This window comes from Dioscorea cayenensis, chromosome 17, assembly GCF_009730915.1.
Source record: "Dioscorea cayenensis subsp. rotundata cultivar TDr96_F1 chromosome 17, TDr96_F1_v2_PseudoChromosome.rev07_lg8_w22 25.fasta, whole genome shotgun sequence".
Lineage (NCBI taxonomy): Eukaryota > Viridiplantae > Streptophyta > Magnoliopsida > Dioscoreales > Dioscoreaceae > Dioscorea > Dioscorea cayenensis.
This window is the reverse complement of record NC_052487.1, coordinates 4,286,323-4,306,691: the sequence shown is the minus strand read 5'-3', so window position 1 is coordinate 4,306,691 and position 20,369 is coordinate 4,286,323. Positions and strand designations below refer to the sequence as shown.

The 20,369-nt window shown below is 34.9% G+C and overlaps 3 protein-coding genes across 4 annotated transcripts; 1 reads left to right on the top strand and 2 right to left on the bottom strand.

Annotated features, from left to right (window-relative positions):
• Positions 1–720: 720 nt before the first annotated feature.
• LOC120280128 lies at positions 721–10,313 on the top strand. Its single transcript, XM_039286868.1, has 9 exons — positions 721–3,496; positions 3,581–3,684; positions 5,365–5,434; positions 6,164–6,970; positions 7,600–7,802; positions 8,183–8,303; positions 8,870–9,073; positions 9,659–9,964; positions 10,173–10,313. The coding sequence occupies exons 1-8, from the start codon at positions 806–808 to the stop codon at positions 9,800–9,802; spliced, it is 4,344 nt and encodes a 1,447-aa protein (XP_039142802.1). The 5' UTR covers positions 721–805; the 3' UTR covers positions 9,803–9,964; positions 10,173–10,313.
• On the bottom strand, positions 10,234–13,150 carry LOC120280129 (probable WRKY transcription factor 75). 2 transcript variants are annotated; one of them, XM_039286869.1, is made up of 2 exons: positions 12,640–13,150; positions 10,234–10,430 (listed from the first exon to the last, which is right to left on the bottom strand). In XM_039286869.1, the coding sequence occupies exons 1-2, from the start codon at positions 13,143–13,145 to the stop codon at positions 10,253–10,255; spliced, it is 684 nt and encodes a 227-aa protein (XP_039142803.1). In that variant the 5' UTR covers positions 13,146–13,150; the 3' UTR covers positions 10,234–10,252. The 2 variants fall into 2 exon arrangements, with proteins under 2 accessions (XP_039142803.1, XP_039142805.1); XM_039286871.1 differs by having other exon boundaries at positions 10,234–10,427.
• A 1,565-nt stretch (positions 13,151–14,715) lies between these two features.
• On the bottom strand, positions 14,716–18,797 carry LOC120281337 (proline iminopeptidase). The gene is made up of 10 exons (XM_039288185.1): positions 18,571–18,797; positions 17,861–17,997; positions 17,582–17,755; positions 16,752–16,988; positions 16,555–16,655; positions 16,413–16,485; positions 16,091–16,159; positions 15,870–15,977; positions 15,493–15,618; positions 14,716–15,157 (listed from the first exon to the last, which is right to left on the bottom strand). The coding sequence occupies exons 1-10, from the start codon at positions 18,713–18,715 to the stop codon at positions 14,963–14,965; spliced, it is 1,365 nt and encodes a 454-aa protein (XP_039144119.1). The 5' UTR covers positions 18,716–18,797; the 3' UTR covers positions 14,716–14,962.
• Positions 18,798–20,369: the final 1,572 nt, after the last annotated feature.

Genomic DNA, 20,369 nt, shown 5'->3' with positions numbered 1-20,369 from the left:
TCTTACGCACGGGATACCATAACCTTCACACCGCCACGTACACCGCCAAAGAATTCGGATCAAACGAAAAAGATCACCGCTTTTACGCAGAGACTTTGAGAATTTACACGTTAATATGAATAGTTATACATGTAAAGATAACGTTAAACGGAGATGGGAAGTATTACACTGGATATGACAATTATTAAACATATTAGTAAAAATATTTAAACGTTAAAACCAAGCAGAAAAGTCCTTCAAAATGTCGAACATGATGTGATTTTGGGCGCTTTTTTTCCCACCATTTTCGGGAGTTAAAAAAATGAGATTTCACAACATGGACCCATTTGAAGTGAACAGTAGGGGAGTAAAAGGGAAGTTAAACACTAATGGAAGGGTTGTCGGGGTGTGCAAAAAGTAGGAGGGGTTTTTGGGAAGTTTTGAAAAATTACGAGGGTGAACAGTAATTTTCCCTTTTTTTTTATACAAATATATTTTCAGTATGCCATCTATATATATATATTTTTTTATCAAACTTTGCAAATGCCTCCCAGAAATCCTACATATTTGCATTTAAGTCCCATCCTTAAGTGCACTTTAGCATTAATCAAGTCCTTTTAAGCGGATATAATTATTTTTGTCTGTGTATTTACAAAAAAAACCTTTTTTTTTCTTCAAAAAAGAAAAAAATTGCACATTCACAAGGGTTCTTTTGCAAATGTAAAAGTACAAGGGCTTATTAGAAATTTACCCCGCGAAACAGAATCCCGCGACCGTCGAGCAAAAGCTCGACCATCGTCTCCATCTCCGCCCGCACTCGCCGTCGATGAAGTGCCCTTCGATCGCGTGCCTATGGCCTCCTTCTCCGCCCTCCCACCGCGTCACCGCCACCGTTGCCGTCGGCTCCCCTCCGGCCCTCTACACTGGCGCCTCCGATGGCTCCATTGTCTGGTGGCTTCTCTCTAACTCTAACTCCGAGATCCGCCCCATCGCGCTTCTCTGTGGCCATGCTGCCCCGATCGTGTCCCTCATTCCTTGCGTCTCATACGCCGAGCCATCCCTCGTCAGCGCTTCTTCTGATGGCGTTCTCTGCGTCTGGAGCCGGACCACCGGCCGTTGCCACCGCCGTCGGCGACTTCCCCCATGGGTCGGGACTCCCGTCGCCATGTCTCGCCTCCCATCGTCCTCAGGGAATTTGTGCGTTTCGGGTGTCTCTCATGATTCGATCGCCGTTGTCGTCGTCGATTCCCACGGTCTCAATGTCGTGCAGACAGTATTCCACGGGAATCTTGTGATTTCTAGGCCGGTGAAATCCGTGGTCGTTGAGGATGGAGGCAAGGATTTGACTGTGATCTTGGTGGATGGACGAGGGCGATCTCAGTTGTTGCCTGTGTCGAAGGATTCTGATTTTGGTGCGGGATCTTCGAGTACTATGCCGAGAAGTTCTTCTCTTTCTTCTTCTGATCTTGCGAACTATAGTTCCGGAGAGGGTTCATCCGAGGATGTTGAAGCTGTGGCGGTTGAAGCCCATGGGGAGCTCTTGGCTGTTATCTTTAGGGCTCGCTGTGAGTTTAGGTCGGTGAAAAATGGAGTTTTAATTGGTGAGATCTCTTCTAAAGAGCCGTGTTGGATTGGTGGAATGTTTCTTGAGACAGATGGATCTGGAATGCAGGGCTTGAGTGGAGACAATGTGAGGAGCTTCGCCATTTGGAGTGCTAATGGTGCTGCGATGATATACAGTATATACAGCTCTGGTTTTTCGGATTCTCCATTGAAGTTTGAGATTGTATGTGAAATTTCAGCTTTGTCTCATTGCTCTAGTGAGACAGCAATAGTTTTATTCTGTGAGTTGGATCATTCACTCATTCGTCTTGAATCGCTCTGTATGGCAGTGGGAGATTCATTTCTGTGGAAGCCCCATGTCAAAATGTGGTCAGTTTCCGAATTTGAATCACAGAGAGATGGTAGCTTGGGGAATAATTTGAGCAGGAGTATTGGAGAAGGTGGTTTTCCTGGTGATCTAATTTGGAGTTTCTCTTCCCTAAACCTTAATGAAGATGAGAAGCAAGGAAAGGAAGTGTTATGGCAACCCACTGCTTCTGGCTCCAACAGTTATGATCCTGCAAATGGACAACAAGGACATAACAATAGGAATGTGCAGAAAGAACGGTTTGTGTCATCCTCTATGGTACTATCTGAGGATTTTTGTGCACCATATGCAGTGGTTTATGGTTTCTATAATGGTGAAATTGAAGTGGTGCGGTTCTTGAATTTAGTGCTTGAGACTGATTCAGATGTTGGAAGTCCCCGCTACCTCATTGATCAGAGTATGTCTGAACAAATTTTCACAGGGCACACCGGTGCAGTTCTTTGTCTGGCAGCACATCAAATGGCTGCCTCTTCAGATAATCAAAGCTTGAATCATGTATTAATATCAGGAAGCCTGGATTGCACGGTTCGAGTATGGAATTTGGATAATGGTTGTCTTCTTTGGATATTGCACCATCACATAGCTCCAATTAAGGAAATTATACTTCCACCACCACAGACTGCTCGACCTTGGAATGATTGCTTTCTTTCTGTAGGTGAGGATGGTTGTGTGGCTCTGGTCTCTATCCAGACATTGCGGGTGGAAAGAATGTTTCCTGGGCATCCAAGTTGTCCATCAATGGTCGTCTGGGACAGTAGAAGAGGCTATATAGCTTGTCTTTGCAGAAATACCTCAGAATCCTCCGATGCAGCTAGCATTCTGTACCTTTGGGATCTGAAGACAGGTGCTCAGGACCGTGTGATTCGTGGCACAGCATCTCGTTCAATGTTTGATCATTTCTGTAGGAGTGCTAGCGAAAATACTGGTATCAGAAATATATTTGGTGGCACAACTTCAGCATCCTCACTGCTTCCTCTTTTTGAGGATGCAAGCTTTCCTCAATCTCATGCGAGAAAAACTGAGAAGGGGGCGACTTTAGGGAGAAGTCCTGATCATGCTGAATTAGATTATTCTCTTGCACAAAGAATTAAGGGAAAAAGTGCAACTCATGATACCAATCTTGAGTTAGCTGGAAATACTCCAGTGAGACATGGTAGATCAAATCAGTTTTATCAAAGTAGAAAACATCCCATCAGGAGTTCTTGCCCATTTCCTGGAATTGCATGCCTCAAATTTGATCTCTCATCTTTGATGTTGCCCCGGGATCCGAAAAACAATGATAATCAAGTGAAATCTAATGTTTCTGATCATGAAAAAAAGGAACCCATCTTGGTACATGGATCTCCCGGAGATAATTCTGATGTTCAAGGAATTGAAACTCATTTCAGTAAAGAATCCCTAGAAATATGTTTGCTCAAATTAAGCTTATGTTTTCTGCATTTATGGGGCATTGATCATGAGCTGGACAACTTATTATTGGATGAAATGAATATTAGCAAGCCAGAAGGGTTCTACATTTCCTCTGGGATGCTAGGAGATAGAGAAGCCCTCACTTTGATGTTCCCTGGTTTGCAAGCTACTCTTGAGGTGTTTATTGTGATATACCATGTTTTATTAGTATTCTCTATTCCCAAACTTTTTTGCATTAAAAAATTTCTTCTTGTGTTCTAGCTTTGGAAATCTTCAGCAGAATTTTGTGCAATGAGATCTCTGACCATAGTGTCTATTGCTCAGCGAATGATCAGCTTATCCCACTCTACCTCTGCAGCAAACAGGTACAAACTTTTTTATTATTATTTTATACTAACTAAATAAATTGGTTTACCATTGAAGTCACGGTGATATTAGCCATGCAGATGTGCCTAAATTCTTTCTGAACCATGATCACAAAGTACACTAGCTGATCATACTGTTAAATTGGATCAAAGAACCCCAACTCATTGTGGCAACATGTTCTATTTTGAAATAAATAATTGACATGAGCAATTAGCTTATTTAGTCATAAGTAATTTTAAGCTTTGCCAACTTCATCCCAAATAATTTGTTTTTCTATGACATGTATTAGAAACTTTTAAATGTCTACTGTCTGTACCATTCAGTCTATCTGAAACTTTATACCTCAGCATGCATTGCCTTATTTTCTAGGCAAGGCCAATGCCATCAGTAATTATGTTGTACCCTCTGGCCCGAGATGAATGACTTTTTGCCCACTTCATGTTTCACTGTTATGCTCCTATCGTTTGCATTACCTTTTTTCAGTTATTCAGTCACTGTAGTTCAGAGATGAGTGAGAGGATAGGAGATCAAATTCTTGTAATTTCAGTCAGCTAGGAGTGAACAAAAGGCTCAGAATTCAACTGGTTAAGTCAGAGGACCACCTTGTCTAGGATGAGCTACTGAAAAAGTAGAATAAAAAAATCCTTGTGCCTTCTACTTGGCATGGGCTAAGCCTATGTTCCAGTGACCCATTTGTCTGGGTGATTGGTGCCATGTAATTTGTAATATTGAAAAAGGTTGACTAGCGTGGTATCTTTTTCATGGATGAATACCACTCAAACGTCATGATTAACATCTCATTCGAATGAAGGATAATGCCTCTGTTTCATGCTAATTGAAACATTCTTATTATGCTTTGCTTCAAACAATTAAATGATCTACTTTATACTGATTTAATTTTTAATATTGTGAATTGACTTCACCTAAAGAGGTTAACGACAATGTTGACTTGTTGGCTTTTGAAATATAAGATTAGTACCCATATCCCTCAGAGTTTAGCGCCTTTGTAATTAACTCATCTCTTATGGTAGGACTTATTGTCTCCCATTTCCTCTAGTCTCCCTGTCAGTTCTGGCCAAGCTGAGGACTGTGGAAAAATATTTGTGCTTGCTTGCATTTCCACTAACTAATGGGCATCACATACTGACTGATTGCTAGATTTATGCCAACTTGCTCTTCTGATGAAGTTGCCGTTTAGAATTCGTCAATAATTCTTGGAGGCTTGTTATCAGACAACCACTCATAAGTTTGTTCCATCTCTTGCACTGCAATTCTTTTAAATTTAGGTTTTTATTCCATAGATGATCTAATAAATGCCAAAGTTATTTCCATGGGGCAACAATGGTTTATAATAACAACCTTATAGATATCTGCATGTAATGAAGCCATTTATATGACAGACAGGCTGTGCTGCTAGACCTTGGTTCAGCAGTAGATGTTTTCGTGTTAGACAATTTTATTCCACAAAAGCTAAAACATATTGTGTAGAAATGACTCAGTTTTTGCTTGATCAGAATTATTCTTATATGAATTTAATTTTAAGATATTGGTTGAGTTTCAAATGAATATGATTGGTTCATAATTATCTTTTGATATAATTGTCTATAATTTTGTTCATTTAACTGAGAATTCTTCAAGCAGGATATTGCATTTTTAAATGTATAATCAACATTTTACAGTGCCTTGGCAGCATTCTACACACGGAATTTTGCAGAGAAAGTTCCAGATATAAAGCCTCCATTTCTCCAGGTTCCATCTAATTGCCCTTGGTTTCAGTATCCTGATCCTCTTTATTTGGAATGGTGTTTATGATTGTCCAAGATTTGCTAAATCTTGTTAACCTCCTGAACTGAATGATGCTAATTATAAATAATTTGCTGTCTTTTTTTTTGAGCTCAAAGTAATGTCCTCGGATGGATAATAAATTATGCCTTTCACATAAATCTTATGCTGTGAGTATCACCCTGATTCTTTGTCATGCTGCTGCTACACAACAATATCACCCCCAATACATCAAGTGTTCAAACCATAATCTAGCATGACAAAAGCAAATTGCAGACATATTTTTAAAATAATTTGATTATGGAAATACAGGGTTTTATTATTATTATTATTATTATTATTATTATTATTATTATTATTATTATGATGATGATGATGATGATGATGATGTTGTATATCATCACATATGAGCCTAGAAGCTGTTTTTTTAGTGTTTTAATGGGCATGCCTTTTTTAATGTTGACTTGTGTTCTAAAATTCTTTGGAGAGATTGCTTCTTGGGATTAAAAGCTCTTTAGCCTGGCTCCTCCTTTTGGTCTCACTTTGTTGTACTTTTAGGCTTCAAGTTCAAAAGATTATGTTGGCTTTTTTGCATAGTTTATGGAAGCTTAAGCTGCTTGCTCCCTATGTTTAGTTAATAACAAGCTCTTTTGTTCCTAAAGGTTCTAAAATGATTGAATTGTTTTACCTGTTCAGCTCTTGGCAAGCTTTTGGCAAGATCCTAGTGAACATGTGCGAATGGCTGCACGTTCTTTGTTTCATTGTGCTGCGCCACGTGCTATTCCTCATCCTCTTTGTGGAGAGAAAATTGTACTTATCGATGGTCTTATGAGTCATATTCCTGCCACAGAAGCAAGGGAATCTTCAAGAAATGATGAGTCCTTGTCAAGAAATTGTATGGATTCAAACACATCCATTGATGACCCCAGAACTGATAAAGTTAAGTCAAGCATTATTGCATGGCTGGAATCATTTGGAGTTCAGGATTGGATTTCTTGTATTGGGGGGACAACACAGGATGCAATGGCCTCTCATATTATTGTTGCATCTGCCCTAGCTGTTTGGTATCCTAGCATAGTAAAAGATGAACTAGCCAAGTTGGTTGTGAACCAACTAATTAAGTTGGTTATGTCCACACATGATCAGTACAGCTCGACAGCAGCAGAGCTTCTTGCAGAGGGAATGGAAAGTACATGGAAAGCATGCACAGGTCCTGACATAACTCATTTAGTCGAAGATATATTTTTCCAGATTGAATGCTTAAGCAGTACGCCAGCTAGTGGTTCAGTTCAAAATCCCACAGTTGCTTTTAATGTTCGGGAGGCTTTGGTGGGAATTCTTTTGCCAAGTCTAGCTATGGCTGATGTACCAGGATTTCTAAATGTTATTGAGGGTCAAATCTGGGCTACTTCTTCAGACTCACCTGTTCATCTTATTTCACTCAAAACTCTTATTAGGATCATACGCGGTTCTCCAAAAGCCTTGGTTCCTTATCTGGATAAGGTTTGTGAAGGCATTAGTTTTTATACAAGTCAAGATAGCCTGTCTTTTCTTTCAACCTGCAGTAGTAATGTGTTAAAGTAATATGTGCAATTTCTGATATCTGCGTCTTGCAAACATGCTATGGATAATGCTTATCTTCTAAGATGGGGGATGTCATTGCTAACAATCAATCTTGTCATCCAACCATTCAATTTGCGAGAGATTTTCTCACCTAAAACTATATTCTGTGCATTCCTTTCCTGCAAAGGGATTTTGCCTTTTCATTTACATATCTAGTAGTAGTATGCATGGTAATGACTAGTATATAAAACATTTTACATTATAGAAATCTGAATTTGCCCTATTTATTTATTTATTTATTTATATTGTGAATGTAAATTATAAGCTACAGAAAACTTTTTGGTGATGCATTCATGCCACATAAAAATAACACCGTTAAAATTAGGGGATACTTCAGAAATTTTTTACCTAATAAAAATACTTTAAGTTCAGATGAAATAAGATGTCTTGGTTGGTCAAATTATGACTTTTGACAGAAAAAACTGCAGTTCAGAATCAATATTCATGATATACATTTATCCCAGAAAAAGTTTCGAGTGTTGTTAGCTCTAATTCTGTTGAAATTGCAGGCGATAAAGTTTGTTTTACAAACCATGGACTCTGGGAACTCAGTCATGCGGAAGACTTGCCTCAACAGCTCCATGATTACACTAAGGGAAGTTGCTCGTGTTTTTCCCATGGTTGCTTTGAATGAGACATCAACTCGATTGGCTGTTGGTGATGCTATTGCAGATATTCACTATGCCACCATTAAAGTGTATGACATTGAAAGGTACTCTATTTCTGTTGTTGTATGATACACACTTGAACATTCACTTCCAGTTTATTTTGAAGATAGCATACAGTACAACGACCAAATCTGAAAAGAAAAAAGTATCAGTTCAGACACGTACCATGGTGATCTTTGTCTCCATGTTGATTTTTTTTTTCGGCTGAAATTTCAGTTATGTTTGATGTACTAGGATACTAATAGAATTCCTAAAATTAAACATGCAGACGTCCGCATATGCTCAAGGACATTACTTTATTATATTGAATTTGGGTTTGATTTTAAGGCTAGCTAGAGGTTCTCTTTGTTTATTCCTGTTGAATATGTTCTTTCATTTGTTGCTCATCTGATAATGATAAGCATGCATATTTATTTTATTGTAGTGTTTCACAAATAAAGGTTTTGGATGCAAGTGGACCTCTTGGTCTTCCTAGTTTACTTGGATCGTCAGAAACAAAGATGGCAACAGCAATAACAGCATTAAGTTTTTCACTGGATGGCGAGGTACAACCTGTAGACTTATGCATGGAAATTTTACCTTTATGTCTTTTGTTTGTTTTGTTCCTTCATGTTGTTTGACATGATGTGGTTTAGCACATAATTTTGGAGTGTTAGCATTGAGATTACAAATAATTGTACAGTTAAAAGGCACATCATGACCTGGAAATGAGAGATGTAGTTGTGTTGGTTTATGCTCATTTTTTCACATTCTTGTGTCTTAGAATGATTTGCTCATTATTTGTGCCATGTTAAATTCTAGGGCGATTTAAGCTTGTTTGGAATTGTTAGCTATACTTTGAGCATGGAAGCTTTAATTATTCTGGTATGCCTACCAATTTGAAAGAGTGCCATCCTTTAGTGGGACATGATGTGTGCTAGATCTATTTTCTGGATACTGAAACCTAAAAGATTTACATTTCTGATTCTTCTGAAATTTTGAAACATTGATTTTTTTTGCTAGTGTGGGCAAGATAGCAATTTGAGTATAAGGGTTGCTATTTTGGATTTTTATGTATGATAGCCATGTATCAATTCATTTGCATGTACTAATAATAACAAAATTGAACCAGGGCCTGGTTGCTTTCTCTGAGAATGGTCTGATGATCAGGTGGTGGTCATTGGGAACTGCATGGTGGGAGAAGCTCAGCAGAAATGTTGTTCCTGTCCAATGTACCAAACTTATTTTTGTCCCCCCTGAAGGGCTTTCTCCAAATTCTTCTAGATCAAGTATAATGGCTAGCATAGCAGGGCATGATAAGCGAGTTAATTCTCAGGTATTTAATGTCTTGCTTTTGGTCCAAGAAACTTGTTATTTTGTTTACATAATGAATAAGAAGAGTTTATGATATGTGAAATTTGTTCCTGAGTACATTACAGTCATTTGGTGAATTCTTTTCATGCATTTGCTTGCTTCTTTATTTTCTCCATCTCCTGGTGTTGCAATATTCTTAATTAACTATTCAAATTTTACTCTTCTTCACCCTTAGGAGAAAAATTTTGGAAACAGCGGCTTAGAGCACCCATGTTAAGAAAGATTAGGATTCTCCAGGTTCTTTAGGCAAAATCTATTTATGATTTGGTAACATGCCCAATTCCTTGCTATTGTGAGATGTTGTTTGTCCTAATATTACTACTACTAAGCAATGCGATATCAAACAGAGGCATTATTGCCATTCATATTATTTTCTTTTTCATATTTGCCTCCATTTTTATTTTTCAATGCTATACCCTTTCATATGTTATATATCTGTTTACATATATATATATATATATATATGCCTTTTACTTATTGTCGTTTATTCCATTTTGAAGGTTTGGCATCAAGTTTGTAGCTTCACCTGTTGTCTGAATTATTTCAGGAAAAGACAAGGGAAATGGATGATGCTGACACACTGAGGTTATTGCTTCATAATCTTGACCTTTCATATCGGCTTCAGTGGATTGATGGAAGAAAAGTCATACTCACTCGCCATGGCCATGACTTGGGTTCCTTCCAATTGTAATCATATCAAATACAACTGCTTTTGGAAGAAATTTCCAGTAAATTTTTGCAAGAAGAATGTCTCTCCTCCCATAAAGCAAGTGTGAATTACAAATCTGTCACAAAGAAACAAGTGAGAATTCCAGCATTTGCAAAATATCTGTAATGATAGATGAAGCCTGAGGTAAACACCATTTGCCCTATTCTTGTATAATCCATTAATGAAAGTGAAAAGATACATTAATTTGTCTCTACTTCCTTCCAAGATCGTACTTCTCTTGGCGAAGGATAACTATAAATTGAAACTGATAAATGAAATCAAGAAACGTAATTGGTGTTTCTCTTCTTTAGTATGTTACTGTCATATTTGACATGGTTTCTATCTTACGCAGGGACCTGTGACGAGATAACTTTTTTTTGTGAAGCATAAGCAAGTGCATTTATTCATCTTGCCGAGTGAAGTTTAGTGATTTCAAAAGTGCGAGAGGAATTGAATCTGTTTGAGAAGAGGGCTCAAAGTCTCCATCAGCTTCTCACACGGATGGTTGTGCACACCTTCGTATGTGGTAACAACAATGCTTTTATCTCTCGAATGTCGCTGAACCTGCTTCTTCACATTGCATGTGTGCTGTGTGCATCGGTAATAGCTTCTTCACCCAAAACATAACATGCATCAAAGATCATTCTTCATTAGTTTTCGGCAGATGAATCAAAAGCCAAACTATTGATGCAGTCTAAACATAGCAAATTATAACATTCTTGACAGCATGTTCAAATCATTAAGTATCAGATAAGTTGCATTTGTTTTAAATTCTGTTATGCTATATTGCTAGTTGTGAGATTCTTTGAGGCAAACAACATGGATCTATTTTTGATGTGTGTTTGTCATTGTAATAAATATATCATGTTATGAGTAGTAGTCCATGGAGGTATTTACTTTATGTAGATAAATAGATGAAAAATGTACCGGATTATAGAACTGACATTTTATAAATGAAATGAAATTAGTGGTTTGATTTTGGGCATTCAGGACTTACTGAATTACATGCAATGTTTGTGTCTTGAGAAGCAAAGTGCTGGAATTTTTATTTATAATATCAGGAAGATGCATTTGGGAAAACTATGGACTTTGTTATATAATAAATTTAAAAATAATTAAAATTAAAACTATGAAGATAAACTATATAAGAATGCTAACAACATGTGAAAACTACATAGGAATTAAGGATTAATTGAATCATCACTCTGTAAAAAACTATTGAGTGTACTAGAATAAGGTCTGGTAAAAATAAAATTAATGTGGTTGTGTGTTTATCTCTTAATTGAAGAATTAATGATATTAGCATGCATGTGAAACCATATCTTGTGATTCAATTAAAATGTAGCATGCAAAGATTTTGAGATTTTGATGAGATTAATACAAAGTTGGATTGTCAAAAGACAAACTTATACAAATGAAAAAAAAATGTCAGTTATTTTTCATTTGGACATTTTAATAAAGTTTTTATTATCTGAATAAGTTCTCGTAAAGAGCTTAATCCCTTTCCAATCCTTGTAGAAATCTTACCTAATTTTAGTCATTTATATTATTTGTGCAATGTTTTTTATTAAAAAAACTCACTTATATGATGAAATCTGAAATACCTGGAAACTCTTTTCTTTTACATAGTTGGATTATTTATTTATTTATTTTTCTAGCTGATCAACACATGACCTGATTTTTTAATAAACTCTCTTTCGCTTGCATAGGCCTTGCAAGAATATGTAAATGCTTATATACATTTGTTAAAATGGTATTCACTTCTATTCCTTCTCAAATCATTTATATTTTTTTATATACTAAATTCAGAAATTTTATAAATAATAAACTATTTTTTATACTTTATTTTTTACACTCTTTCATTTAATTAATCTTAAAAAATTATATATAAAAAAAATCAAATGTTAATATTTATTTTATAAAATTTATAAATTGATTTTCAACTATAAAAACAAACAAAAAGATATAATTTCTAAATACATATTAATAAATATAATTTTTATAAGGATATATTAATAATTACACACTTTTACAAGATAAGCAAGCAATTTCCCACTTTAATTAATAAATAGCTTAGAATAAATCAACCTTTTGAATTCTGTAGATTTTTATTTTCATTCTTTTTTCATAGTTCACTGTATAAACTAACGAAATATAAACTTTGCTATCATTTTTTATTTTTATTTTTAATAAATCATTGTATAAAAAAAAACTTCAATTCAATTCATTTTCTTTTCAAAACAAAATTGATAAGCCACATCCATTAAAAAGTAAAAATACACAACTCTTCACCTTTCTAAATAGTTATTATTTCCATTTTTATACAACATTTGACAAACAAATAATTAAGCACCAACTAGACATGTCAGTTTACCCTTCCAAGATCTATGACTGTATTTTTATTTCTATATTTCATTGTTTTAATATAACCAAATATAAAGTTCAACTCAATTTTTTTTTTTTTCTAAAAATTATTGGCAAGCCATGAGTAGCATTCTAATACTTTTGAGTAAAGAAGGGAATAAAATACACTATACTCTGTTACTTGGTTGATCAGCTCAAACTATTATGAATGCTATTGTTTTTTAATTATTATTTTTTAATAAATCACAAAATAATGAGAATCAAATACAACTTTCCCTTCAAGCTTTTAAATCATATCAGTTATACTTTATATATTGTGTGTGTGTGTGTGTGTGCATTACTATTCTATGTCACATAATAATTAAGAGCAGAACTAGAAGAAGAAGAAGAGAAAGAAGAAGAAGAAAGAAAGAAAGAAAGAAAGAAAGAAAAGAACAAATTAAGAATGAGCTAACCTTGGATAGATACTATTCTTGACAGCCTTCTGGCCATACTTCCTCCACCGATAGCCGTCGTCGAGGATATTGTCATCGCTTTTTGTATGAAAAGCAAACCTTGGCCTGCTCTTCCTTTTCTTCTTCTTCTTCTCCATTATCATCTTCCCTTTATAATCCTCACAACCACCACCATTATTGTTATTATTATTATAATTAATAGGATCACCTTCTTCACCTTGAACATGATCACTTTCCATCACATTGTCATTGATCTCTGCTTCACTGATATTCTTGATCTGGTTTGAAGACAATAGTCCTGCCCACTCATTAATGCAGTGCAATGGTAGTTCTTGTTCTTGGTTAGGGTTAGGGTTAGGGTTAGGGTTAATATCCATGGAAGCAGAGGGATAATAATAATAATGTTCATGGTGAAGTGGGAGAGAAGGTGAAGAGAAGGAAGGATAATGGTGAAGTTGGGATGATGATGATGATGGTGTTTGATGATCTCCTTCTAAGAGTTCCATTTTTTTGTGTGTTGTAAACTCAGTAGGGACACCTTCATTAGTGAATATATATACAATAAGAATAACTATTTTTTTAATATACAATAATAACTATTTATTTATTTATTTATTATTTTTGGGTTAGATAGAGAGGAAAAGTACTGGAAGGTGAGAGGAGTTGAGGTATGTCCAACTATAGTTATGTGTTTGTGTGTGAGAGAGAGAGAAAGATTGATTATATGCTTTGTGCTTTGCATTGCATGTGTGTTTTTGTCTGGATGAAGACTGAGCCAAAATCAACCATATATCTCAACAACCACCTTCTTTTCTGTTCAACTGCCCTGCCTGTTTCCTTAGTATTAGAAAAAGATAATAAGATTTTTAAAAAGATGTTTATAAATAAATAAATAAATAAATAAATGTATGAGAGAAAGAGATGACTCCAAATTACATCATTTCTTCCCAACTCAAAAAGTTAAGAGTTCATTCTGTGATTTTGTCCATGTGAATCAGATAAATAAATAAAATAATTAAATATATAGGAGAGAAAAGGAATTAATGAATAAATATAAATAAATAAATAATAGAAGTAGTTACGTAGAAGTAGAAAACTCATGATTCTCTTATAAAAATCTTATCTTATATGCATGGATTGCATGCAAACACGTAGGCGAATTAATTTTCAAACCTTTGTAGACTGGAAGAAGTTAAGTAAAAGTAATGATGATATATATAGGGTAAGCAATTTATTCTTTTTAATAAATAACAACTATCTTTGACTGAGGATATTAAGCTGATGGATTGTATGGTTTGCCATTTGTTTTGATTGGATTGATTACATATAATATATTATATTACCTTACATGTAACATGAGCTTGAATTTGAATTAACTTTCTCTTGTTTTTATGATATTTGAAGCATTTTAAATATTAATTTAATTAAAATGGATGAGAAAATGAGCTTAAGGTGATGAATTAAAAGTTTAGAATATTAAATATTTCAGTTTCTGAAAAAAAAAAATATTAAGATTTTAAAAATGTTTTTTTTGGTCACACCATTACGTACCGCTAAGTTATTACTGTAGTGCTGTGACTTTATAATTCCTAAGAATGTGTTTTTGATGTATAAATTTTAATATTTTTAAAAAGCTGTGGTTGGGAAATCGTTTCTATTTTAAAATATTGGTGCATGGGTAGCTATTTTGTTTAGTAATTCAAAGTTGGATTTCATTTTCTCTTACCTAATTTTTTTTTTTTTAAATAATCACCATTCCAAGCCCCCAAAAAATAATTCAGTATTTTATTTAATTTTATTTAAATACTTTCAAAATATTTAATTAATTTAGTAGATTATCTCAACATGTATATAACAAAATTTAATAAAAATAAAACATACTTGACATTGTATCTCAAATAATGGATGTATTGAATAATTTAGAAATACCTAAATAGGAATAAAAGAAAAAGGCATACTAAAAAGGTAATGCTGAACATTTTGAAGGACAAACTATGAAAGAAAGCAAAAGAAAATATGAGAATAATAAAATGCAAGAAAATTAGTTATAATACAAAACATTGATGGACAAGCAAATGAAACAAGATAATAAATTCATAATTTTTCTTTTCATATCTTTTTTCTTCATTTTTCCATCAATTCAAACACACCCTGAAGTGTCAGCAAAAGAACATGCCATAAAATCATACCACCTCTTGTACTAATAAATTAGAGCCTTATTACATAACTTATTCTAAACCAGCACAAATCAAGTGGACACTGAGGATTGAAACCATCAATCCATGATTTTCAGATGTAAATGTGAATTACATTCATTTACAAATCAGAACCAAGGTTTTCTCCCTTGAAGCATTCCCATCAGTTGATCAAAAACTTGCGGCCCTCCATCGCGAAGACCCGAGTGCATAAATTCATTTGTTACCCATAACCTGATGCCAGCAATCTGCGAAGCTGTTTCCATTGCGACGTTGAAGTTAACATACATGTCCTCATAATATACAGCAGCAGCAACTGGAACCTGAAAATGAAATATGGTAATGAGTGATTGGAATATAATTTAATTTTAATGTGCACTGGGAAATTAGAAATGTTTGATCAATTGCTCAGTGCAATACAAGCTCCAAAATCACTAGTAACAAAGTTTGGCATGTTTAGTTTATAAAGATTCATGGCATTCTTCAGTAAAGAGAATGATACATGATAATCAAGAGAAGAATTCCCAGATCATAATTTCATGTTGATTGCTTCAAACAAAACCATAATGAAACAGAAAGACAGGCACATGCACTTAGAGCAAGGATATATAACAAGATATTCTCCTGGTCAGAGTTTGAGTTTGAGAACTGTGCGGACCTTATTATTATTTAGTACTTCGACATCATACAATGGGGGCCAATCCTGCTTCTCGGCCAACAAATGAGCAGTTTCCTTGAAAGGTCTTAGAGCATGAATTTCATCAAACATCCATGGGAATATCATCTGTGTTTTGAGCAGATATATCCTATCAAAGTTAATAATAGGAAAAATAGCAAAGAAAGACCTTCCATTTATACAAAAAAATAAAAATTAAAGTGATGATGGCCTAGCATAAAACATCATAACATGATATGTAACCACAGATAAATCAGTAAGAACCTTGGAAGGACATAAAATCAGGGATGAATACAGTTATTGATACTTGTACAGAAAAGCCAGAAATGATTTATTTTCTGTTAGATAAACTTCCTTACCTCACCAGTAAAATACACAGGGCGTGCCTCTTTTGCAGCTTGGATTGGATCAAAAATATCCTCATGTTCACCCCTAATTTTATGAGCTGACCATCTCGATGAAGCACCCTTCAAGCACATGCAGTCACTAGTTAACTGATAACTATATGGAAATAATTTAGACCAGCGTCAATTTGATCCATCTGAGCTAGACACTAGTTTTAAAACAGGACAAGGGCTACCTGGCAATATATGGCTTCGTGAAGTAGGGCATAGATTGGGTTCGTGTCAAATTGTATCCAGCTCTCATACTGCAAAACACATATTGGAGTATTCAGAAAAAAGTTGAAAATAAAGGTTCTCATGTCCGGGAGATAAGAAAACTTTGGCAAAACAAAGACAACTTAAGTTAACAAATAAAAAAGGGAAAAAGAAAACCAGAATTATAGTAGCATGGTCATTAGCTAACTGAAGAAGAAAAATCCAAAAATGAATATATGTCAAACATCAGATCAAGCAAGAGCAAAATTGATGCACAACAGAAGGTCAGTGATTACTACTTACAGCTTTCAAGAAATAGTGACTGATCTGTTTCTTCGCCCCTGGAACTAGTATAGGATCCCAGACTCGTTCAAACCTGTCATGAATTGTTTATTATACTGCATCAATTAATAATGATGCATTTTGAAATCATTTTTGATCTTACATGAAATGCAAACGTTCAAAACCACCACCAGATCCTAAAGCCACAAGTCCGAGAGTCTGCAACCCCTTTGGTGTTAAAATTCCTCCAGATGGAAGGAGTGCCTATTTAAAGTACAAATCTCAGCAACATCCCACCCTATTGAGTCAAATAGTGAACACTGAACAATAAACCAAGCTAAAGAAATTAACTTAACTTACCCCTCCACCTTCGAGTTTAGCGAGGTAATTTACCACTTCACAGACAACTGCAATGTCCTGAGGAAATCTTTTATAATACTTTTCATTTTGAGAAAGAACCTGCTCAAAGCAAGCTTTGTACACTGTATCTGCAGTGCAACCATTTCCAATTGGAGGGAGACCACCAGTTAAAAGAACAGATTTGAGACCTTTTGGAGCAAAACTCAAATAGGTAACCGCACAAAAGCCACCGTAACTCTACAACAGTAAAAAGAAACGAGCAGCTTAAGTATAGTATGACTTGTACATGCAAAACGACTGAGGCATAGCAATCTATCTAATTTCATAATTGTGATAGGTAATCACAAACACCTTAAATATCATAACATTCAAAATGAGATTTTTCGGGCCAAGAAGAGTTCAACAAGAAGTAACTATGGCATATAAACCACTACTAGATGTCATTAGAATTCCATGAAGCATTCTCAAATTTTGTCATGCAAAATAATTTTCCAGAACAATTTACCAATTTCCACTTGCCTATAGGAACTTAATATTTGGACTTGGATGTATTGCTTGATCAACAGGATACCTATGCTAATAGCCTCTTTCTCCAAATCAACGTGCTTCTAGTTTTTGTAAATGTATTTAAATGCATTTCAACATTTCACAGACCAGTTTATGTGAATCGAAACTCCACAGTGAACCTACCATTATTCAATATTCTCAAACACAATTTGCCTTTCTAAGGAAACCCTTCCGCTGGTAGAAATTTTTGCAATGAAATATTCGTCTGATGCATTCCTTGAATAAATAATATAAAGGATTATTTATTAAGGCATATTTCATACTTGTCCTAAAATTGTCCAAGGTTCCGCATCTGGTACAAGACGGACCCGAATAAACTCTGCATCATTCACTATGCTATCTGCCCGAAAGTGCTTCATGTAGTCAGCCAACTTTGTGGCAGATCCAAGTTGCGAAAGAGACGAGACTGTTAAAGGGGTTGATAGACCAGTTCCACGCTGTAAACCACAAAACACCATAAAAGTTGAGGGGCCTGTTGATTCAGGCAAAAGTTTGCAAAATATATCTAACACCAAAATAATAACATTGCTAGCAAATTACACCTGATCTAACAAAATAACACGATATTCTTCACACGCCCTCTTCATCCATCCAGAAGCTTCAGCTGGACGAGGACTCTCAAATCCTGGCCCCCCTTGTAAGTATAGCAAGTATGGTAATTGTTTCTCTTCCTTACCAACTGGATCAATAAAATCCACAACATTAAGAATAAGCATGAAGAGTACAAGATTAAAACAAAAATTCCAAATTTTGCAAAAGCAGCTCATAAATGTCATGTGGCAGTATTAATTTCCCAACACCAATCCCATCCCAAACTATGTTTGCTGCTGCTCTAATAAAATTCAATGTCAGAATGAATTCAGATTCAAATACAAAATAAACACCTCCAACGCAAAATTCAAACAGTAGACTCCAATAAAATTGAAAAGCTGAATTCTAAATTATAGCAAATTCAAGGAAAAAAAAAAAATCATTCCCATTTGGCATGAACTGGCCAAAGATTTCATATGGTATTATGAAATTTCCGATGCTAATCACAGCCCACGCCATGTTTGCCGAAAAATTTGAGATTCAAATCACAAACATTGAGTAAGCATTTCCTTCACAAAAACCAAACTTTATACACTGACACCATTCAAATCACATCATCAATCTCACAAGCATGAACAACACTGATAAAGAATACCAATTGAGAAGCACACTTTCTCTTCGTTCTAAACAAGGAAGTAGCGTAATCAACTTAGTGCATCACCTGAGACGACCTCCCGGGCAAAGACGATGATCCGATCGGAAAGGGATGAGTAGTCAAGGGGGACGGAGAAGCGGTGATCCCGGAGAGAGAGATCGGGGACGGAGTACCAGTGGCCGGAGATGTAGTCCTTGGTGCCATAATCCATGGAAGCTCGCCAGCCCTCGTCGGGGAACGGCGAAGGGGGGGCGGAGGCAGCGAGCGATGCGGAAAAGAAGTGGATGAGGAAGTGGTAGTGGTGGTGGTGGTGGGGCCCACCTTGAAAACTGTGCCAGTGTGAAAAGGGTCGTTGGACACGTCAGCGCGCGCATCAAATCCGGGAAGTGGACTTACAGTTTGTTGTTTCACTTTCGATTTTTTTTATTTGGAAAAAAATATATATTTGCAGATTACCCCCCTGCACTAGCGGAAAATTGTTTATTTGTTATTACTAGTTTATTATTATTATTATTATTATTATTTTTTATAAATGTGATAAGTTACATAGAAACATATGCGGAATATGAGTTATTAATTTATATACTCATTCAGTCTTGCGCCCTCATCTAGAAAGATTTGAATTTGGGGTAATGAAAACCCTCTATTATTACTTTATAAAAAACGGAATTGTACCGCGTAACCAAGACAAATAAAATGGAGTTGTTTTTAGTTTAAGGGGTTGTTTGGATTGGCTTTTAAAAAAAGTGTTTTTTTTTTTAATTTTGTAGAAGCACTTTTAAAAAAAGTACTTTTAGAATAAGTTAAGTGCTTATGCATATTTTTTCGTTTGGATGTATTAGTTTCAGAAACACTTCTGTAGTTGTGAAAATGTTTGTATATTTATTTAAAAATTACTTTTACAACAAAAAATTACTAAAATACCCTTTTACTGGATTGACTGAGGGTATTTTAGTAAATGCACTTAACCAAATAGCTTATCAAAAACAGCTTATTTCCATAAGCTAGTGTTTGGCAGCTTATAAAATAAACTGTATTTGAGCTTATTTTACAGCTTGAGCTTATTCAGAAAAGCCCATCCAAACACAATATAAAATCTCATAAGCACTTAACTTATAAAATAAGTGCTTTTGGGTCAGTTATAAGCTGATCCAAACAACACCTAAATTTTATACTTATAATTATTTTTTTATAATTGTGTAAAATAATAATTGCTAATATGCCCCTATAAAAAATTATATTTATTTACATATAATTACAAGATATATTTTTATAGTTGAAAACCAATTTATAAGTTTTACATAGGTATCGATTGATTTTTACTTTTTATATTTTTTTCTTAATATATATATATATTGACATTACGTAGCAAGGACCCTATTTAGGTTATTATGAAATATGCATAGTATAAGATGCTTTAGTTGATAGTAAGGAATATAAACATATAAGAATAATTTGTAAAAATATCTAAAGAGAGCCCATTAGTATGCAAATGTATTAAAAAAACTTATTTTCTTTTAAAAATAATTGTACTTAATTCCTTGAGTTAATTTTATGAATAGTCACCCAACTTTGCCTTATTTTCACTTCAATCATCTAACTTCAAAATGTATCAAAGTAGTTACTTAAGTTTTTAAAAGGTTCACCGGGTAGTCACTAGAGGATTATTGGCAAAAAAAAAAAAAAAATCCTACATGGCCGCTGGAAAGTCTGACTTAGCAAACTTATGTCCGCATCAGCAAGCACTATTCTTTATCCACGTCATGATAATAAGCTGAGTTGGCAAAAGGACATGTCAGACAACTTTTCTTTTTTCCTTCTTCTTCTTCTTCGCTACCCTAATCTTCTTCTCGCTAATGGTCTGG